Consider the following 21,282-nt stretch of genomic DNA (forward strand, 5'->3'; position numbering starts at 1 on the left):
GTTTGCAGTTGCACTTGATGATCTTAAAAGATTTTTTCAACCTAAATGATTGTGTGATTCAATAAAATATGGTTATCCTGCATGCATGCCTTAAACCTGGTGCAGTCAGCGAACTGGAAGAGTAAGGAATATGCCTTACCTTTAGTGCAATATAATGTGTGCATGTCATCAGGAGTTGTGGGGGGTTTATTCTGCATCAGTCTATGAACATATTTTCAACAGCTTCAGTTTTGCCTTCAAGCCTTCTCTCAGAGCAGCAGTATTCCAGAATCATTTTTTTGAGATCTTCCCATTTTTTGTTTCAGTACAGAGGCCCAGAAGTATTCTGAATTTCATAACTTGTTGCTTCTGATTTACCAAAATATGGTATTTGAAGCAGGTAGCATAACACAGCTGCTTGTGACTAATGTGGTGTGTTGGTTTGGAGGAACTGTGAGCTTTAGATACAGAAATTAATTGAGGTCACCTGTACTGATATTTTGAAGAGCACTGTCCTGCACAGCTTACTGCAACCTCAGGATCTGTTGATACGTAACCTAAGTCCCTTTAATTTGTCTTGCCTTCTTAAAATGTGCACAAGACCTTTGAAATAGTAACTCTTAAGACATCAGAGCTTGCTTAGCTGTGGTAAAATTTGACTACTATGACAATTCTTTGCACTCAAGATTAACCTCTTGAGTGTCCCACATGTGTGTTTTAATCTGCAGTCATTCCTCTTGCAGGGTTGCTCACTATGAAAAAACCCTAATTACAAGTGAAATAACATGTGACACAGCCTCTGTGTGTGTGTTCCTGTGTCTGTTACTTACATCACACATTTGTTTCTATACATGTGCAGTAAGAATATTTTCTGGCATTCAGTTGTTAATCTGAGATAAGGAAAGAGCTTATGAAAATAAACTGATTTACTAGCCAAAGTATAAACTACTGTAAAACTGTTTCAATGTTAGCTAAATAACACTGTTCTGTATCTGTGGAAGCAATGTTCCTGGATTCTCTGGCTTGGTAGCAGGCTTCTGGCACCAGGTATTTTGCAATCAATAACCAAACAGATAACTAGCAAAGTTCTGAGGTGTGAGATGGGATATTACAGCAGTGAGTAGAGGAATTAAATGAGGAGAAGAAGAGGTAGACATAAACTAATTAAGAAGGAAAACAGAATATGAGAGGTTGTGCTGAGACAGCTGCTTGCCTGTTTTAGTATGTGTATCATAGTATACCTGGTAAATACAACTCTGATCCCTTACCAAACCATGGTTGAAAACTAAAGCTTTTGGAAATCAGAGGGGAGAACAACTGTGTTTTTGTTGGGTCTGTATACAGTGGGGAGCCTTCTTGTATTGGGGCTGTGGTAGCACAGAATTCAGCTTTACAGTTTTTGATCTGTGCCTCTGAAGTCTTTTTTCCATTTACAGGTTCCTCCTGAAGATACAGCTTCACCAAGAACTTCATTCAGCATTCAAGGGCTCAGACCCTACACAGAGTATGTCTTTTCAATTCGCTGCATGAAGGAAGATGGAGTGGGCTACTGGAGTGACTGGAGTGAAGAGAAAACTGGGGTCACCACTGAGGACCGTAAGTAATACATGAAAGTGAGGTACTGATTTTCAGATGTGTAAGTACTCATCAGAAGTCTGGCAGTAGCCAGCTGAAACTGTGTATCCTTACTTGAGCTGTTTGATTATGCATGCAGCAAGGGTCTCCTAAGTCACTTCCAGTACTGACTGACTTGACTCATGCATTCCAAGGAGCATGAGAATAGCTTCCCATAAAGCTGATCCTGGAGGTGCCCCTGAAAACAGCTAAAACAGGAGGTAGAGAAGAAAAGCTTCACAGAAAGTTCTGTTCTTGAAGTCTCTTAGAAGAGATGCAAGCTTTGTGCTTGTGTTCTTGTTCTGAAGTTATCCTTTGTAACTGAAACTATTCTGCCTGTGTGAAAATGTTGGTGGGTTTTGGTTTGTGGGGTGTTTTTGTAGGCAGACTGCCTTAGTTTATGAAAAACTTGGTTTAGGAGGCCATTAGAGAAAGTCATAGGCGAACAAGCATCAATAAGTATGAAATAAAAGATTTTAGTCATACAGTGTACATAGATGTCTTCACAAACTTGGTAAAGCAGTGATATGAAATCATGTGCATATAGGAAGTATAGCCTTCTATGCACTAAAGCATCTAAATAAAACACTCTGGTTTACTCTTAACTTGTCCCAAAGTATTCTGCATCTGTAACATTTCCTTGCTTGTCAGTCACTTACAGCAGCCCCTTCACTGTCTTGTACCCGCTTTGTTTGCAATATTCTGCGCATAGTAATCCTCGAGTCTTGTTGCTCATCAGTGATATGGTTGTCACTGCTGGGAGGCATAAGAAAGCAAATACTATATATAAACTTCTGACTTCAAGCAGGATTGAGTCTGTGTGGAAAACTGTTTTATTTTGGCTATATTTAATAACAAAAATCACTGTTCCCTTAGTTTCCCTTCTTGATAACCATTGGAGTTGTCATCTTGTAGATCTGGACTTGTAATATCCTGTCCCTTTGCTGTAGGGGGTGAACACTGAATTACTGCTATTGTGATTTCGTGAGGAAGACTTCTTACAGGCATCAGCTCTTCGGGGGCAGTATTTGGATCATGTTTAGTCTTGCACAAAATGCAAGCGGGATATATACAACTTCAAAGTATAAACAGATTACTGCTTGAGATACACAAAAGATAGGAGATCACTTATTTAAGCTTTAAGTTTCCAGCCCGGGCCAGGGGGGCAAAATGCTTAAAACCTCAGTCAAATGTCAACTTTGTGGAACAAATCCTCAGTATTGCAAAGTTTCTGTAGTGCATGAAGTATGTTTATACTACAACGAGCTCAGTAACTTGGCTGGTCTGTCAACTCCTTGGGATGCTCCAGTCAGCTGTTAAGACATTGTCTGTTTCCATTGAACTGTATATTGTGCAGGTGTGCTGTGTTGCCCGGGACTCGTTTGTATTCCTTCAGGACAGTGGCACTGAGACTGTTACACACTGTCTTCTAAGATCTGTATCCATTGCATTCCACAGCGTGTTTAACTTCATTGATTCCTTCTGATTGCTCACAAACACATGCATTGCTCGAAACGCATTGTGGCATTAAAGTAACTACATTGTGTTATGAAATTGTTACTCTTCACAGCTCAGGAAAATTATTACAGTATTTCCCCACTAGAGAGGCCTTGCTGTCCTGCAGGTTTGTTCCTAGTGGCAGAAGGCAGTCTCTGTACTTGAGTTGTGCCAAAACTGTTAGTTGAGTATGTTACAGCATTTCCTGTTACTGATTTTTTTATTTTGTTCAGCTGTTTTGTTTTGCAGCATTTCATGACTTAGCAATTGTTGCAGAAACTGTAAACTTGTACAAAAGAAAGCTGCACAACAATAACTGAGCATATTTTTTTGGAACACTGACATTAAAATCACACCCATAGATTTGTTACAGTACAAAAAATCCTATTCTCAGATTGTGGATTGTTACATTTTTCCATTAACAGAACAAAAATACATGTAGTGTGTATACACTGCACAATCTAGACCTATGCATTTGGCCTTTTAATTTGCTCTCCGAACAAAAGCCCCATGCTTTGATGTATAACTTGCCTTGGTCTGTTCTCCTCTTGTCATTCATCTGAATAGCACACTTAAAATGAACTGGAGCTAAACCACCTTTAATAGATGGTCAAGAGGTAACTAGTATCTTCTTGAATCTGAACTGGGTCAAGCCAAGGGTCTTTATATCTATCAGAGCAGGTTTGCTGCACAGCTGTGTATATTACAGTAATATGCACTGATTTCTGGGGCCTCTTGTATTATTAAAACACCCTCAAAGGGTTTTGACTTCAAAAGCCTCGTTGGTTTCCTCCTGAATCATCAGTAGCAGCAGCAGCATTGGGAATCACTTGCTGATTTCTGACTTCAAAGAGAATTAAACAACGTGGGGATTTTATGTCTTGTTTTTTTTCAGAAACCTGGCTATTGTCAGTTACAAACTCTTTTTCTTATTCTAGAGTTCTGAGGAGTCAAACTGCTTTAGCTTGGTTGTGTCCATTTCTGCTTTGATAGCCTGCAAGACTGGCTTTGTTTCTGGCCTGTACTGATCCTACTCCATGTGGAGCAAAGGAATAGACCTTCTGGTTGTGTGCTTGATACCCAGTAGGGTATCTTCTTCCACCTACTGCAAATATTTTGATACCTGTTTAGCTTCTTAGTCAGCCTGATTATTTTTTTTTTTTCTTAGTCTTCTTCTTTTTTAAAAGTACTTTAGTCTTTCCTGCTTGCACTCGTTCTGGTCTCCTTACTGTAATAGCCTATCTATTTCTGAGTGCCTTCCAAGATGCCCTCTTCTTAAGCAGTTTATTTATTGCAGTGTTTCTATGCATGTCTTTAAATAGTTACACCAATACAGGTTTCATTGTTAGAACAGTGCTTTGCTTGGAGCTTAACTGCAGTGGGTCAGAAATCCTTCTTTGAATTTTTTACAGTACTGATGCCAGAAGGTGTTGTAGTACTGTACAAAAGTATTGCAGTTCCGTTACCCTTTTTATCATAGAGAATATAAAAACTTGAGGAATTCTGGCATTCCTTGTGAACTCTTCTGCACTTTTCTGGTTTAGGTGACTTGATATTGAGGGGTAGGGAGAGTGCTGGAGCTACAAGCCATAGCAAGGTTTGCAGTATACCTACAGACAGGGCTGTACCTCTGGACAAGGCTGCATGGTGTAGGTTTGGTTGTGCCTCACTCAGCATTGTCCTCTTGGGCCCAATGTTGCAGATGCTCTGCATGTTGAATCTCAGTTATTTTCAGACTGTACACTTAGAGTGGAATTGGTGTTTTGCTTATCCTATCAGAAGTGTTTTCATGCAGGTGTTCCACTTACATACCAAGCATTATTTTTTGGAGGAACTAAGGAAATGAGTTTTGTGTATGCTTTTATAAAAAAAAAAACAGTGAGCATTTAATGATAGTCAAAGACTTTAATTCAAACAAATGCACTAAAAAATACTTGCACTACTAAGCATTGTTTGTTTCATCAGAACCATCCAAAGGACCACCCATATGGAGGGTCATTGATGCATCTTGCTCACCAGCTTCCTGGACTGTGCACCTGATGTGGAAGGTAAAGCAACATGCTCAACTGCAGGAGTTGAGCATTCTTTTAAGAACATGGGTTTTTAAGGGGCAGAGTTTACCTCAACAAACATGAGAACATAGCTGGGATAGTACAGGTTTTATTGACAGAAGTGACTTTAGTATTTCTATTATAATTATTTATGAAAAATTAAAAGTACGGATGTAGAGGCCATCAGTTAACTGACACACATCTGTGATCCAGAATATACAGAATTCACTTCTGGATTCCTGACTTGCTGTCTTCAAGCAGTCTGTGAAATTGGAAACTTTCACGTGAATAAAGTAAACCTTCATGTTACGGCTTCTGCAGTATCCTAAAACTTTTGTAACACTGTCTGGATAAGGGTACTCCAGCTGCAAAATCCATTAAGCCTAGAGCTGTACTAGAGACCAGGCATTAAATACTGCCTGTTTGTATGCAGTGGGCTTCTGTGTCTAGTTGGTTGATTAGTCTAGCTGAGAAAGTGAATGGAATTATGATCAGTCCCCATCTGCTTTCTTTTGGTCCATGAACTTCATTATATTTGAGCTAGCTGTGTTTTTATTACTTTTTCCCTGTTTCTAGGTGGCTTTTGTGAAGCTGCATGTGTATTGATATAGCATCATTTTCTGATGTAACTTGTGTGCCATGTGGCCTTTCTGACATTATTTAACTTAGAATTGGAAAACTGGTGTTACTTTACAGTTTCAACAATTTTCTTTTGTGTTATCTGAAAACTAATACTGTTACACAGAAACATTTTATTTTCTGTGTTATCTAATGACACAGAAACAAGTATTTTTCCATGTATATTAAAAGAAAACTACTTGGGCTGTTTTGCATTCGGGTTCAACACAGCTGAAGACATGAGATTCTGTTTATGTCATTGTTGTAAAGTCACATAAAATTCAGGTTTTATCAACACTTGTTCAGCAATCTTTACAGAATAGCTTTTATTAGACTGTGAGCCAAGAAAAAGAGGATCTAAACCAGAAGTAGTTCTGGAAGTTAGTACATTACAGAAATGAATATGGGTTATTTGCACGTCCCTTTAATGCGCAGCTATCTGATCTATGTAACTTGTCTCACTCTCAGACTTGTAAATCACACATCAAAGACAAGAAAGGTTCAGTCACATTTGTTCAGTATCAATATAATCAAAGATGTGTTTCTGTTTCTAATAGCCGTTGAAGCCATTTGAAGCCAATGGAGTAATCTTGCAGTATGAAGTGACTGTCAAAGCTAAATCATCTCCTTCCAGTCCACCAGAGAAATACAATGTTAATGCCACCAACCTTACGTTAAAGCTGCCGAATGGAACTTATGAAGTGACTGTGATTGCCCATAACAGAGCTGGGGCATCCCCTCCATCAGTTTTACTTATCCCAGCAAGTAATTCAAAAGGTTAGTGTCCTAATAACATCTTTCAAATACATCTGTATGGCTTTTGTTATAAAAAAATACTCAGTGTTGTTAAATTATACTTCAATTATGAGTCCACATCAAAGGTTTATGTACTCACACCTTCATTTGAAGCTAGGTGTGCTATTTTGAAGTTCTTTTTGATGCCTAGAGTTACTGTGTGCTGTATTCCCTTGTTTCTCAGCATAGTAGGCATTTTTGTTTTCTTTTTAAGAAAGCAAGGGGTGGGGGAAGCAAGCATCCTTCACTTTATGTATACGCCATCTCACCATTGTTCTGCTTTCTGATGCAGGCAGGAATTTTTTTTCCCCTGCCCCTTTCTTTTGTCTCAGTCTCATTCTTGCCGGTTTTCAGTGTCTGTTCATGTTCATTTTTCTTATGTTCTTTTCATTGTGCAGCAGTAGCAACTACAGGCTGGTTTCTCCATACTTACAGCCTCCTTGTAGACAATCCAAGCACCACCAGGATAGGAAGCAAAAAAAAGGCATATGGACAGATGTTCGTTTTAGTGTAAACACCAAGGGAGAGCCACAAATTCTAAAACTATTGGATGAACTCATTAAGGGTATGTTTCAGACAGAGTAGCATTGCAGCCAGAAGTACTAGGTAAGGTAGGTGAGTATGAGGATTAGGATGGGAATTTAAAGTGTCTCAAGGTTTGATTGCTCTCTAAAATAGACCCTTTCTTTTGGAAGAAACATAGCATCTCTTTAATGCAATACAGCAGCTTACTCTGAGTGCAGAGAAGCTGAGTCTAATTCTAGTTTTTTAAATAGCCTAATAATGCTTATTTTGGACCTGATAAAAAGATTTAGACATAAGCTTCCGATCTTCAGAAAATGGCTTTTACATTTACCTAAATTCTGCCAAATTGTCACCATTACAATAACCCCAAAGTATCCATATTTGACAAATAACTATTATTATGAATACCTAGGGGAAGAACTGCAATATTTATTACTATTCTGTTTTCTGTCATTGCAGCTCCAGTGAAGAATGTTAGAACACTACCTAAAGATGGCAAGTTGTGGGTAGAGTGGACTGCTCCTAACAGTTACGTTCTTAAATATGTGATTGAATGGTGTCTGGTGTCCAACAGCTCAGACTGCATCATAGAATGGCAGACCGAACCAGGAAGCGTTCAAGAAACATACTTAAAAGGTATTTGGCTCGTAAATCTACAAATATTTGTAGAACACACTAATAACCCAAGTATTATTCTCAAAGTAAGGAACATCTCATGCGGACTAGAATTTTACTGTAGGACAGGAATCTGGGATAACGCTGAGGGCATCTCTTGGTTTATCATGAGTGTGGAAGTCTGTATGTTTTTATCAAATACAAAACTATCTAATCTGTGGTTTGACATTTACATTATGTAACAGCAAGGGGTTTATCTATGTTTTGGTTTTAGTCTTCTCATTCTTGGAAACCATTAAAGTAGTAAAAAGACTAAGTGCTTTCAAAATCAAATTCTTTGATCCATCTTTCAGTTCAAACAATGAGACTGGATCAGCTTTACAGGTTTATTGTTCATTTAGTTAATATTTTGGAGCAGTATATCAATGAGCTCCAGAAAGATAGTCAGCTGCATTAAATAAAAGTGCCTCTAATAAATCAAAATCCAGAATCCCGTATCTGAAGTAAATGAGAAGGGTGGTGAGGAATTTCGCTGTCTGTGAAACAATAAATTTTAAATTGTTTTTATTAGGTGGTATAAAGCCGTTCAAGTGTTACTTGATAACTGTGTACCCTTTATATGCTGATGGTCAGGGAAGTGGACAGTCTGTGAAGGCTTATCTTCAGCAGGCTCGTAAGTATAAAACAGTCATCTTGGAGCACATAAACTAATCTATTGACTAAAAATTAAGACCTTTGCTTTAATGTGGACTATGTAATGAGAACTGGACCTACGCTTTAGGGTCATCTGACATAATTGATCTTGTCTCATCTATTAACATCTATTCTGCTTATTTACATCAGTTAGGATTTAAGCAGATGTCTGTGGCTAACTCCCTTTTTCCAATCTTTATCAGATAATTTGGTGTGATTTTGTTATTTTATTGGTTTAATAATATTACTATGCTGACATTTTAAATTTCAAGTATAAAGCAAAGACTAATTAACTTGAAGATTTCATGTGATCTGCTGATTAGTTTTTTCCTTTTTTTAAAACATCTGGAGTTGCTATGTTGTCTGACAACAATGCTTTGCAGATGAGCTAGCAGCTATTCCCTTGAAATTTTTATGCAGTAGGAATTCAGTGCTCGTTTATTAACTGCTTCTGTGGGTGTAAGGGTGCCCAACAAACTAATCTTCATCTGTCATTACAGGTCCTTCAAAAGGACCAACCGTTCAGACAAAAAAAGTAGGAAAAGCTGAAGCTGTGTTGACATGGAACCATCTCACAGTGGATGAACAAAATGGATTTATCAGAAGTTACACTATTTTTTACAAAACTATCGATGGAAATGAAACAGGTAATGGAAGGCAGAGAATTGGTTTGTGGCATTGAAGTATTCCACCTGTCTCGTTCCTAATATGTGTTACTGGAAAAAAAGGTACAGAATTGAGTGTGGCTGACAGTTTGTTCTGATGACATAAAGCTGGTGTCTGAGGTGTAGCTCTCCTCCACACCAAACAGATAAATCCCTAAGAAAGAATTCAGCCCATTTAGTCTGTGTGTAACAGGGTACTGAGTTTAGTTTCTGAAAGCTGATTTGAAGGGCTTGTGCTCCCATCTTTCTATCTAAATACAGGGTGAGATGGTGGTATAGGAAGATGAAGCTAGACCATTCAAGATGTAAAGGAGTTACCTACATTTAACTATGATAAAAACTTGGAAAGAAAAGGGGGTGGTGTAGGTGGATTTTAATCCTCCTGGCTCTCTAAATCAGTACATTACTGATGCAAAACACCTTGTTTGAAGTGCATTTTAGTTCTGTGTGGTATGACCTGCTGGCATAAGACAGGGAGCTAACACTCTCAGAAGTTGGGGGTTTTTTTTAGATTTCTTTAAATTGGAGGAGCCCCCTACTACTTGTTATTTCTTGATAACAATTTTTTTCTAACTAATAACTAGGTATTTCTAGTTCACCATGTATTGTGCTTATTAGAGACCTTTGAGCCTCAGCTTTATTACTAGTTTAGTTTGTAGCTACATTCTACAAAGCAGGGGGAACTGCACAGGATGTGTACACATAAAATATCATCAAGAAGGAGAGTAAATTCAAACACTTGAACAGAAACAAATGAATCCCAGCATTTGTTGTACAAGTTTGTAGTCTCTGCTGTATTTTCCATACAGCCATGCATTTTACTGAAACTGTCTTGCACATCTGAAGATACGATGACCTAATGCTGTTGTGTTTTTGGAGACCTAATAAATTGTACAGAAGACTAATATAATTTTTTTCCTCTCTTTAGCTGTGACAGTGGATCCTTCCAAGACAGAGTATACCCTTTCTTCTCTTACCAGTGACACACTGTATACTGTGCGGATGATGGCATATACAGATGAAGGAGGCAGGAGTGGTCCTGATTTTACATTTACTACACAAAAATTTGGTAAGGAAGAGTGGCATAATTAGTAGAAGTAGTGTTGCAACTGCATAGCAAGGCTCTGCAAGATGTGATGGAGGGGAAGATGATTTTAATGTAAAAGAAAAATTTTTCAGTTGCAATCATGTTCACAAGGTGTGTAATATCCAGGTAGTTTGTTTGGTACTCAGAGGTAGCTTAGTCAGGGTTTCTTCTGATTGTACAGAGGATGAACTGTCTTCTGCAGGTCTCCTGGATTGCTCTTCTGTGTTGGCAGACATGCTGTGTTTGGATGTGTGTTTTGTATGCTTTAGGTTATAGTATTCTTTTGCCTAGCCCTGTGTGAGTCATTAGCATTTAGTCAGTGCCCTTGTCTTCTCTTCTGGTGTCTGATGGCTCCTACCCTGCTCTTAAAGAGCCCAGAGACTGTTCTAATCTGAAGGGTGATTGGGATCTGCTGTCCTGAGAAGTGTCCTGAGAAGCTGCACATGTGTTCTGGAATCTTCACCTGCTAATCTATGTGGCAGTCAGCACATGCCATTTCTTACACCACTTCCTGAGGTTCCACATTCTCATTCATATCATTAGTTTGCTACAGTTCTCTACAGAGACTCATTTTGAAGAGTTACAAACAGGAAGCCCTCTCTCAAGCTGGCATATAAATGTAAGGGCAACATTAACTGAACTTAGCTGTGGAAAGCACTTTACATTTAGCAGGGGTATTGTTGTTTTTTTTCCTGTATGGTGTTACTCTTCCCTAAACATTCTGTAAGGTTTACTTAAGAATATGTATAACATTGGAAGGAATACATAACAGTAATGCAACCTGAAGTGTTTGCACAGGATATTTTTATGTACAGAATAAGCTGATGGATGATGTGTGACTTCGCTTGCATTACTTACTTGACTGTTGACGTTACAGCAGCCAGTAAGGCTCTGAAACACCTGGACCACAGATGAATTCACATAGATGTTATTGTCATATCTGTCCAAACTGTAAAATTACTTGCTTTGTCAGTGTTGCAGCTTCTAGGGCAGCCTATGTTTTTTGTTGATGCAAGGCATTAGATTGCTGAGACAGAGCGTTTCATGTTTTCACCAACAAGTTCTTTTCAAATGATGAAAAGGTTCTTTTGAAGGTGAAGCTTAAGACTTCCATGCTGCATGTGTATTCAGTTTCAGATTCTCCCTGTCCCTTTGGAAATGTGTGATGCTGCTGAGTTCCTTAAATGCTGAAGTGGGCTATAACGGCTTCTCTCTTTCTTCAGGGAAAGGAGAAATTGAAGCCATAGTTGTACCTGTGTGTCTAGCATTCCTGTTGATTGTGCTCCTTGGAGTTTTGTTTTGCTTCAACAAACGTGACTTGTAAGTATTAATGAAGTCTTTCTCTTAGGCTTCTGATATTTCTGAGCATAATAGATGGCAATAATTCAATACAAAAAAACTAAATAGTTTGCAGTTAGATCAGAAAAAGAAGGTAAAACATACACACATTGATTGGTGATAACACTTTTGTTTCCTTGAGAAATCGGGACCTCTTCTGATACTAATTTCTTACTGTAAACAATTAGCACACAAACTAAACATTCCATGACTTAATCCTGCAAGAACATTCTTGCTGTTCTTGCTAGAGCGGTCAGGGTTAGGCTTGTTAGGTTTTGATCAGGATATACTGTCTGTGTTTTCTTAGTCATATTATAAGAGCAGAATGATGTCCCTAGTGTGAAGCACAGCAGATTTTTGCTGGCTGTGTTTGAGCTACTTAATTACAGTGTTAGCAAACTTCAAGCTTTACAGCCAAAAAAATTAGGCAGACCTCTTATTTATCTACCTTGCATAACCTCAGTCAAACTCTGTGCCTTTTTACTATCTGCGGGAAAACATTCTGCCTCCTGTTCCTTCTACCCCATAGGGCTTTAGCTGAGAGCTTAGTGCTGAAGTGTTTTCCTTGGCCAAGGTGTAGCACTTCTCCAAAGTCCTCAGTCAGCTATCTTGCAGGGTTCTTCAGAGTTCTCCTACAGGGGATCTGTTGTTGGAGCCTGTTCATAAAGAGCAGGATAGATGCATCAGTTTCAAAGTTTGTTTGATTGGAGGTGATTTATCTACAGAAACTTCTATGGTTGAATAACAATCATTACATTCTTAAACTTAAGAGTTCATAGTTAAAAAAAAACAAGCAAGTTTTTCTTCAAATATTTTCACTTTATTTCTAGCTCTGAGGTTGGCTTAGATTCCATGTTCTGGCTGAATATGACCCAGCAGTGTACCCAAGTTGCTAAGGAGGCCAACACCATCCTGGCTTGTGTCAGGAACTGTGTGGCCAGCAGGGCTGGGGAAGGGATTGTCCCCCTGCACTGGGCACTGATGAGGCTACATGTCGAATCTTGTGTTCAGTTTTGGGCCCCTCACTGCAAGAGACACATTTTGATGCTGGACTGTGCACAGAGAAGGAAGATGAAGCTGCTGAAAGGTCTGGAGGACAAGTCTTATGGGGACTGGCTGAGGGAACTGGGGTTGTTAAGCCTGGAGAAAAGTAGACTCGGAGGAGACCTCATCACTCTCTACAGCTACCTGACAGGACATTGTAGGCAGGTGGAGGTAGTCTCTTCTCCCAGATAAGAAGGGATAGGACAAGAGGGAATGGCCTCAAGTTGCACCAGGGGAGTTTTAGATTGGAGATTAGGAAAAATTTCTTCACCAAAAGGGTGGTCAAGTATTGGTACAGGCTGCCCAGGGAAGTAGTTGAGTCACCATCCTTAGAAGTATTTAAAAGGTGTGTAGATGTGGCACTTGAGGACATGATTTAGTGATGGACTTGGCAGTCTTGGGTTAACAATTGGACCTGATGACCTTAAAAGTCTTTTCCAACCAAAATTATTAGATACTGGCAACTGTGATACTCATAGTTATCTTAAAGAAGCAGCAGTGTATTTTTTTTTTTATACTGACATGCATCTGACTTTACCTAAAAAATTGTTCTGTAGATTATAGAGTGCTATAAATTTGAAAATCCCTCACTAAACATTACTGTTTGTTCGTTTGCCTCAGTGTTGGATGGCCACATCTAATGTGTGGAGGAGTTAAGTGCAGTGCTGTGTTCTGCTAACTAGTACAACTTCCTACAAAGATGTAAAGCATAGCGGGAAGCATTCCTATTTGGAAATAAATATTCTTGCAAAATTACTGTCTAAGGGAGTGGTGTACTGGATTATGCCCTACTTCCTATCAACATAGGAATTCTGGGACTGCAGCTTGTAATTTTATTCCTTTTTTTAATCCTTTACAGAATTAAAAAGCATATCTGGCCTATTGTCCCTGATCCATCCAAGAGTAATATTGCTCAGTGGTCTCCTCAAGTTCCAGCTAAGGTAATACTCGTCTTTCTTCCTAGTCCACAAGGTTTCAAATAAACTAACCAGTGGGAGTCTTGTGTTTTCTAGCACACATTTCAAGGAAAAATAACCCTGGATGTTAAGTTTCATGACTGTGATACGATATGGTTAGAAAATGTTATTGCATTATTACATTCAGTGTTAAAAATACGTGGCCCATAGGAAGTTCACAGCATAGAGCAGGCTTTAACATTGTGAATTATATTCAGTTTACTGGTTAGGAGGGTCAAGTCCTAATTATTTTACTCATTCATAGGAAATCACGATTAAGTAAACAGAATTCATGATTCCCTTTCTTAAAACCCTGAAATTACTTGTTTGCGTAGTTGTCGTGAATGAGAGAAAGCTCTAAGAGTTCCTCATGGATGAGGTGGCAGCAAAATACATGCCCCATGTGGGGTGAATGACATAGCAAATTCTGTTTGATAAATTGTGGCTGAGTTGTATGAATAAAAGCTCTGACTGAATACATTATTGGAAGTAATGTATGTGTAGCTCTCAACATAGATTGTTCCTGTGCTGCACAACAAATGGTTCTATGTTTACAGGTCGTAAAAATAATTAGAGCAAAACTTGCGCACCTACTATGCCTTTAGAATAGCTGCATAATTAAGACTTTGTATTGGAAACATAGCTACATCCTTCATTTTCTAACAGATGCTTTGGAGATACTGCCAGACTTAGTAAGAAGAAAATGTATATGAAGAAACTCAATACAATTATAGAATAAAAGTTCAGATATTTGATGGGGGTTTTGATTTTTAACATAAACTTCCTCTTGGGCAACATCTATCTCTTTCTTCCAGCATAACTTTAGTTCCAAAGATCAGATGTACCCAGAAGGCAGCTTTACAGATGTAAGCGTCGTAGAAATAGAAGCTGATGACAAGAAGTCTTTTTCAGAACAAGATCTGAAACCCTTTGACTTGCTTAAAAAGGAAAAAAGTACTTCAGAAGGGCACAGCAGTGGTATTGGAGGATCCTCATGCATGTCTTCTCCTAGGCAAAGCGTCTCTGACAGTGATGAAGGTGAAACTACACAAAACACTTCAAGCACTGTACAGTATTCAACTGTAGTACTTAATGGCTACAGAGACCAAACACCTGTACAAGTCTTTTCAAGGTCTGAGTCAACTCAGCCACTGCTAGATTCAGAAGAGAGGTCAGAGGATCACACGGGAGGAGGTGACAGTACAACACAGAGGCAGCAGTATTTTAAACAGAATGGTGGTCAGGATGAAACCAACACAGACAGGCCATGCTTTGAAAGAACAAAGCAAATTACTTCTGCTAATGAGGGGGATCTTGTTGGATTTGCACAACTGCAGATCTTGGGTCAGAGTTCACAGCCGTTGGGCCTTGGGCTGGATAAAAGTACCCAGGAAGCTGCTCTATCAGATATTTTACAGACAAGTACTGAAGGACAAACTGTGAGACCTGAAACAGTGGAAGGGAATCCACCATCAGCTGATGAAATGCCAAAAAGTTACCTCCCACAGACTGTGAGACAAGGAGGCTATATGCCTCAGTGAGAGAAGACTGGTTGTGTTTAGGCCTTCATTAGTGCCTGTTCACACTTTCTCCTGTGTCTCTGATAAACTAAGCTAGGTATTTTTATCTGAATGCAGATTGAAATACTGAAATTAAGTGAAGAGTAATTTGACAGAGTACAACAAGGACTCTGTTTTTGTGGAAAATTTGCAGTCCAGACCTACTGGAGACTGATTTACGCACTACATAAAATCTTTTGTCTGGATAGCTGGGGTTTTTGTGTCTTGTAACAGATTTACATGATTGAAAATGGCAAGTTTCAATTATCACATCAGCTGATAGACCTCCTAGAAGAAAAGTTCTGATTTGTGACAGTGTACAAGCCTAAAAAGCCAGCTTTAGCTGCTTGGAGCATCTTTGTGCTAAAGTAAGACTGAAGCTTAGTATTCTAACATGGAAGAATACTTGTCATGGACTTTTCAGTAGCTTGATTCACTTTCTGAATTTTGACTTGGCCCAGTGTCTCAGTTTCCAGCTTACCAGCCATGCAAATCATGTTCATCCCTGTTGAAAAATTATAAAAATTAAATAGAACATACTATGGTCTGCAAATAAGAAAATACAATGATTGCTTGACTCTGAATGCTACTATAATAATTGATATTCTGCCTACATTTAGATATGTGTGCACATGAATTAGATAATAATTTGGCCTAAAAATGTGCCTTGCAGCTTGACACAGCAGTTCAGTCTCATTTTCAGAAGTTCAAAAATCCAGATGGAAACACAGATTGAGAGTCGTTTAAAGGCTTTGTACCCAAATTACTGTCTGATTATACTGTACCTCTCTGGTCATAAAAACTGCCTTTGTTTAATAAGTGCACCTTTGCTGTAGATGGCTTGAGAGGCAAGTTAGAAGCTGTAAGTTTTTAACATTTTTCTAACTGGTCAGGAGAAAGGGAATATGACCTTCTTCCTGATTGACTACAGTGATTAGTGTGCTGTAACCTCACTGCTAATGCTGCAGGACCTTGAAACTGAAAGCAGTAGAAAACAAAGCATTTATTATTATTATCATTGAAGCTCTCAGAAGGAAAAAAACAAAACCTCTACCCTGAATTTGAATGTTATTGGTAGTGTGTATCTATTAGCAATCATGAGCCACATATAACACATGGATTTCAGGAAAAAAGTAAGGAATTTTATCTCTCACTTCTTCCCTCTTCACACAGTTTGCATTTTATTAAAGAAGATACATATCTTTCAGACTTCTTCCCAAGAAAAAATTTAAAGAAAAATGAAATTACATTAAAATAAACCCCTTCTCCAATCATAAATAGAAATTTGATGGCACTCTTGTAGATTTTAATTTTTTTAACAACATTAGTCTAGTCAGCTTTTTAATTTGACACTAAGAAAACCTTAATTCAAGACACTAAATGCTGTGGTGTGAGAATAAAACAAGGGTTTTATTTCTCCTTCGGCAAAAGAGCTATGTATTTAATACCATGTGTAAGCTTGTGTGCTGGAATCTCTAGTGCTACTGTTCTGCAAAGCACTTGCTAAAGGCCCTGGAAAGGCAGGTGTCAGTATCATTTCAACTTCCCTTGTCCTTGTCTGCCAGCTTGCATGGAAGGACAAGTTTATGTATAAATATTCACACAAATTTGTCTTCTGCTTTTATTACAAAGAAATTCAATGCTGGAGTGAGTTCATAAGATTACCTCTTGGGAGTCTGGACTACTTAAAGCAGAGGAAGAATGCAGAATCTTTAATAACATTTCAGTATTCCATGGTTCCTTTCCCTCAACAATGTTTTTTTGGATCTGGGCTCTTTTTTAAACTAAAAAGCTATGTTGTAGCTTACTATAACTAAACCTTTCTTCAAACCAGTCCACTTCCTTTTTTCCCTATTCCACCTCAGCACTTTCAAACACCCTTGCAGAAGACAAGGGCATGATGAAAACTATGCTGTCATGAGATAGCAGAGACCATCTTCCATTTTCTCAGAGGTTGAATGAGCATTTCTTGGAATTCCTCTTAGAAAATAATAGCAGTTACTTTATTGGGGGATGGTTCACCTTCTCTATGCAAACTTCATGCGGACTGTAGAAACCACAAGTAAAAGGGAAAGTTGTTGTTGAGCAGTGTGTGTGCTTATTAGAACTAACCTGCAGCCACATGCATCTAATCCACCTCCTGCTCATCTTTGAAGTATTGTGAGCCACAACCTGGCTACTTAGTCTGAACATTGCTTCAGAGGCCTGGATGTTTTCAAAAACATGCTGATGATTTTTTTTTAAAAAATGTTTTTGTGATCTAGTAACAATAACTTTTGATAGCATACATCATATGTGAGGGACAGCTTGAGTTATTCCTGAAGTTGCTATTTGCCTTTCAGTTGTGTGAAGGGAAGGCATGTTCTTCTCAGTTGGTGTTAATCATGGACCATTTCCAACTTTAGTGTCAAGAGATTCTCATTTTTAAAGGTCTCTGCAAATCGGGAGTTCTTGCCTGTCACTTAATGGCATCTTTCTTTGTTGTTTATGAGCTAGTGTTAATGAACTCTCACAGAATCATACAGGAGAGTATCCTAGGGAGACTTCTGTCTATCGGGCAGAATTATATTCTTTCAGGCTTGTGCATTTATCTAGGGCTAAAATACTAAAGACTGAGCAGGAGATACTGAGGGGTGAACAGCTTGTAGAAGTCACAATACAAGTAAGTAACAGGTTTACAGCTTGTTAATAAACCTATGTGCCAAATACTGTATCATGCAGTGTTCAGAGTTTAACAGTTTTATACTTTGGATCATAACAATCCAATTGTATCAAATAGTTGCCTACAGGTTTTTAGAGTGTCTGTAATGTAATTATAGCAATCCACTGAAATTCTCTGAACTTGGCCCTAAGATAGTAATTAAAAAAGCTTTCTCTCCCCATCCCCCCAGCCAATTATTATGGTGCACTTTACAAAATTAATAAAGGCATTATTAAAATAAAATCACACTTAAGTATTGACACTTTCATGTCCATCTTGATTTTCTGGAATGGAATTTTTCAGGTAGGGGTAGGAGAATATTTTTAAAGACCTTGTTACTTTCTTGGCAGAAAAGGGAGGCTAGTAGAAATACACAGTATTTTTCCTGTATTACCATGTTTGAAACATGTCTGAAATGCAGGCTGGCTAACTGCTCTGTTCACAAGAAAGTGAATATATTTATCCTTGTAGTTCTGTTGTGGTTCTTTTGGAACAGGGGTTGTTTCTGGGGTGTGGTGGCATACTTTCAAGGTGGATAGTCTGGGAATATCCTCTTATTAAACTGTAGCGAAAGTCCTGGGATTATGTTCCATGTGCCCTACTATAATAAACTAAACTGCCTGTTAAGCCTTAAACCTGGCAGCACAAAGCACAGCAGAATTTAAACTGTTGTGGAGTGTTTGTGACAGGCATGTGCCTATCTGTGCTACAGCAGCCTAGCAAAATTCAAGTTATCAGGACTGGAAAAAACTTTGGCCCTGAGAGGAGGAAGTAGTTTTCATATGAGGGCTGAATCCTGTTCTTGAGCACATGAGAAGGCCTGTGGCCTGGGTTGGGGTTTGCAGCTTTAGCTTTGACTGTAAATCATGAGCACCACCAGATGGTTAAAACTTACATTAGTATGCCCAGTGTGTGGTAATCACCATGCTGATTGAACTTCAGTAACTGAACTTGTTTAATTAGTGCCAGGTCTGAATACCCAAGACCCACATCGATATATGCTGATATGGTATTGACTTCTTAGTGGGATCTGAAACCCCAAAGACTATCAAATTGTTGATAGTCAGCTCCACTCCAGGATATACACATTCTAAATTGTAATTTATCTGCATTAAATGGGACTAAATATACTGGTTTATTTTCCCTGAGGCAGTTGTTACAACTAAGTTTAACTGTTATTTGGATATATTAACTATGTCAAAAAGTTCTCCTGACTGATAGACTGTAAAACTTCATTAATACCCTGTAACCTCTTGTCTGTTTGCTAGGATGGATACATATAGCTATTTTAAATTCCAAGCATTACTCTTAATGTTATTTGGAAGCAGTTTATAACAAAAATGTTGAGTCTTGTCACAAAACAGCCATTTGGGAATTACAGCCAACTGCAGAGTCTTCAGCTTAGCTCTTGATCAAGAAAACTGGCAAAGTGGAGGTTTAAGTGCAAAAGTCTGGAGAACAGTAAAATTAAGTATCTGGCATTGGACTCAGAATTTCCTATTTCTTTTTCTTAAAAGTGAAAGGATCAGGTAAGAAAGATGAAGCTGAAATGCATATGTGTGTTTGCTTTCACTGTTGTTTCCTTTGTAGCACTTGTGCAATCTGAGCCATTCCTAAAAATGAAAGCAGTGCTGACTTAATGCACAAGGATGCATTTTTAAGGCCACAAGATCTGATACAAACACATTTAAAATTACCAACAAAGGGCCAGATCTCAACAATTGTCCACTTCCCCCCTCTCTTAATTTTAGTGCCGAGAGAGGGTGGGCAGTAAGTGCCTCCCAGAATGCAGCCTTAGCCAGTACTTGCCTTTATTTGCAAGGACAACCTTGAAGGGGATATATGCAATAAAGTCACTGATACTCTGCAGAAGCACACTTCTGTAACAATAGATGAAAAACACATTTGGCACAACTGTCGACAGACAGCTGGAAAGCTCCACGTCCTCCTACTCGGACCGAAGCATCTTCTGCACCACTCATCAGCTGTTCTCCAACAACTGCAGGCACAGTAGACGAGTGTTGTCTGCAGTGCTGAAACTGGTAACTTCTATTGCTTTTCTTCATATCAAAGCACATTCTTTAATGGATCCAGTCAACTTGCCATGTTTTTTTAACACGCCAGTCTTGTTTACAGTATCACATATAGCCTGACACTTTGATACGGTTGGGGTTGAGGAATCTGCGATCTTTAAGTTACTGGTCACCGAATGTTGCTGTGCTGATACATGCATCTGGGTAAGCGGAGGCGTGGGACATGGGGATAGACATACTAACAAGGAAAGTGCCTTGATGCTGGATTGGATGGCTAGTGAATGTAAACATTGAGTCAAATTTTGCTATGTACTTAAAGTAGGTATGGCTGATTAACCTACTGGTGATTTGAATGCCAGCTTTAAAGGGCTTGTATACTCTAGCCAGAGGTTAAACTTGTAAATGCTGCATAAGCTGTCTCTGTATGGAAATGTGTTTTAATACCAGTACTCTATCTTGATTCTTTTGCAACCTGCATGTTTATTGTCATATAAACTCTGCTTTCTACAATTTACTTCATGGTCAGTTTTGAATGTCTTCGTCTGTTACCCAACTGAGCCTGAATGTTGCATTTGTCTAGTACATAATATATGAAAAGAAAACAAAATTCCATACTTGCCTTGTGTGCTGGAGTCAGTGTTTTGTAAGGCTGACTTAAGTAGTAACTACAGAAGGAGAAGAGCCTGGGGCACTAATAGGCAAGAAATGGAGAGACATACCCAAGGAGATATATGACCATGGTATACCAAGACAAAAGGCTGCCCAGCTGGGTATATGGGCGAGTTCAGCAGCAGGTGAATGCTCCTCAGTCCTCTCTGTAAATTGCTCCTGTAAATAGGTGTCTGCTATGAGTGATTGACCTGTCTCATGGTCACTGTCGTAGCTACCCAGCTCTGTTCCTGCAGCTGGCCATGGGTGTGCGTGTTCTGTGCTCAACGGTCACACCAGGGAAGTGGTGGCCATGTCTGCCTGCAGCTCCATCCTCTGAAGATATAGGACTGGTGCTCCAGGCAGGCTTGTTTAGGTCATTTGAAAATGGGAAGAATGTCCAAAAATCCAGTTGTAAGGAACAGTGTGGGAACAAGGAGAGTATAATGCTGTACCTCTGACATTGCTCTCAGTCTCACTTGGGTTTGGTTCTTTTGTTTCTGATGGATGGAGGACCCTCACAGGCCTCTTATGAACATACATCTCCGTACCGAAAAGCACAGTTGGATCTTAAAAAGACATTCACATCTGCAAAAGTCTTCAAAGGTGGACCTGAGGGAAGGCAACTTCCCCTTCCAGGCTGAAGTTCTGATTTGTGTAGAGGCTCAGACCCGGGTAGGGGGGTGGGGGTGTTATGTGTCACCATCAGCACCAAAAATGGTTTCTGTCACTGCTGCAGCCAAGCCATCCCAGACACATCATGCCAGTTAACACTTTGGGGTTACATTAGGTGCAGATATAACACTAGGCTCCTTTTCCTAAAATGCACACTGTTACTGCACAGTAGTTCACTTCCCACTGTTT

The 21,282-nt window shown here is 39.0% G+C and overlaps 1 protein-coding gene across 2 annotated transcripts in view; it reads left to right on the forward strand.

Annotated features, from left to right (window-relative positions):
* The window catches only part of IL6ST (interleukin 6 cytokine family signal transducer), a 36,565-nt gene extending 16,178 nt beyond the window's left edge, over nt 1-20,387 (forward strand). The window contains exons 7-16 of one of the 2 annotated variants that reach the window (XM_056324679.1): nt 1,416-1,575; nt 5,056-5,138; nt 6,317-6,536; nt 7,539-7,715; nt 8,266-8,367; nt 8,888-9,034; nt 9,981-10,121; nt 11,363-11,459; nt 13,381-13,462; nt 14,293-20,387. In XM_056324679.1, coding sequence (XP_056180654.1) covers nt 1,416-1,575; nt 5,056-5,138; nt 6,317-6,536; nt 7,539-7,715; nt 8,266-8,367; nt 8,888-9,034; nt 9,981-10,121; nt 11,363-11,459; nt 13,381-13,462; nt 14,293-15,018 — 1,935 coding nt within the window. In that variant the 3' untranslated portion in view covers nt 15,019-20,387. Of the gene's footprint in view, nt 1-1,415; nt 1,576-5,055; nt 5,139-6,316; nt 6,537-7,538; nt 7,716-8,265; nt 8,368-8,887; nt 9,035-9,980; nt 10,122-11,362; nt 11,460-13,380; nt 13,463-14,143; nt 14,231-14,292 lie in introns of those variants that run through there. The other variant, XM_056324680.1, reaches the window with a different exon arrangement.
* The last annotated feature ends 895 nt before the right edge of the window (nt 20,388-21,282 follow it).

Source organism: Falco biarmicus, chromosome Z (genome assembly GCF_023638135.1).
Source record: "Falco biarmicus isolate bFalBia1 chromosome Z, bFalBia1.pri, whole genome shotgun sequence".
NCBI classification, from domain to species: domain Eukaryota; kingdom Metazoa; phylum Chordata; class Aves; order Falconiformes; family Falconidae; genus Falco; species Falco biarmicus.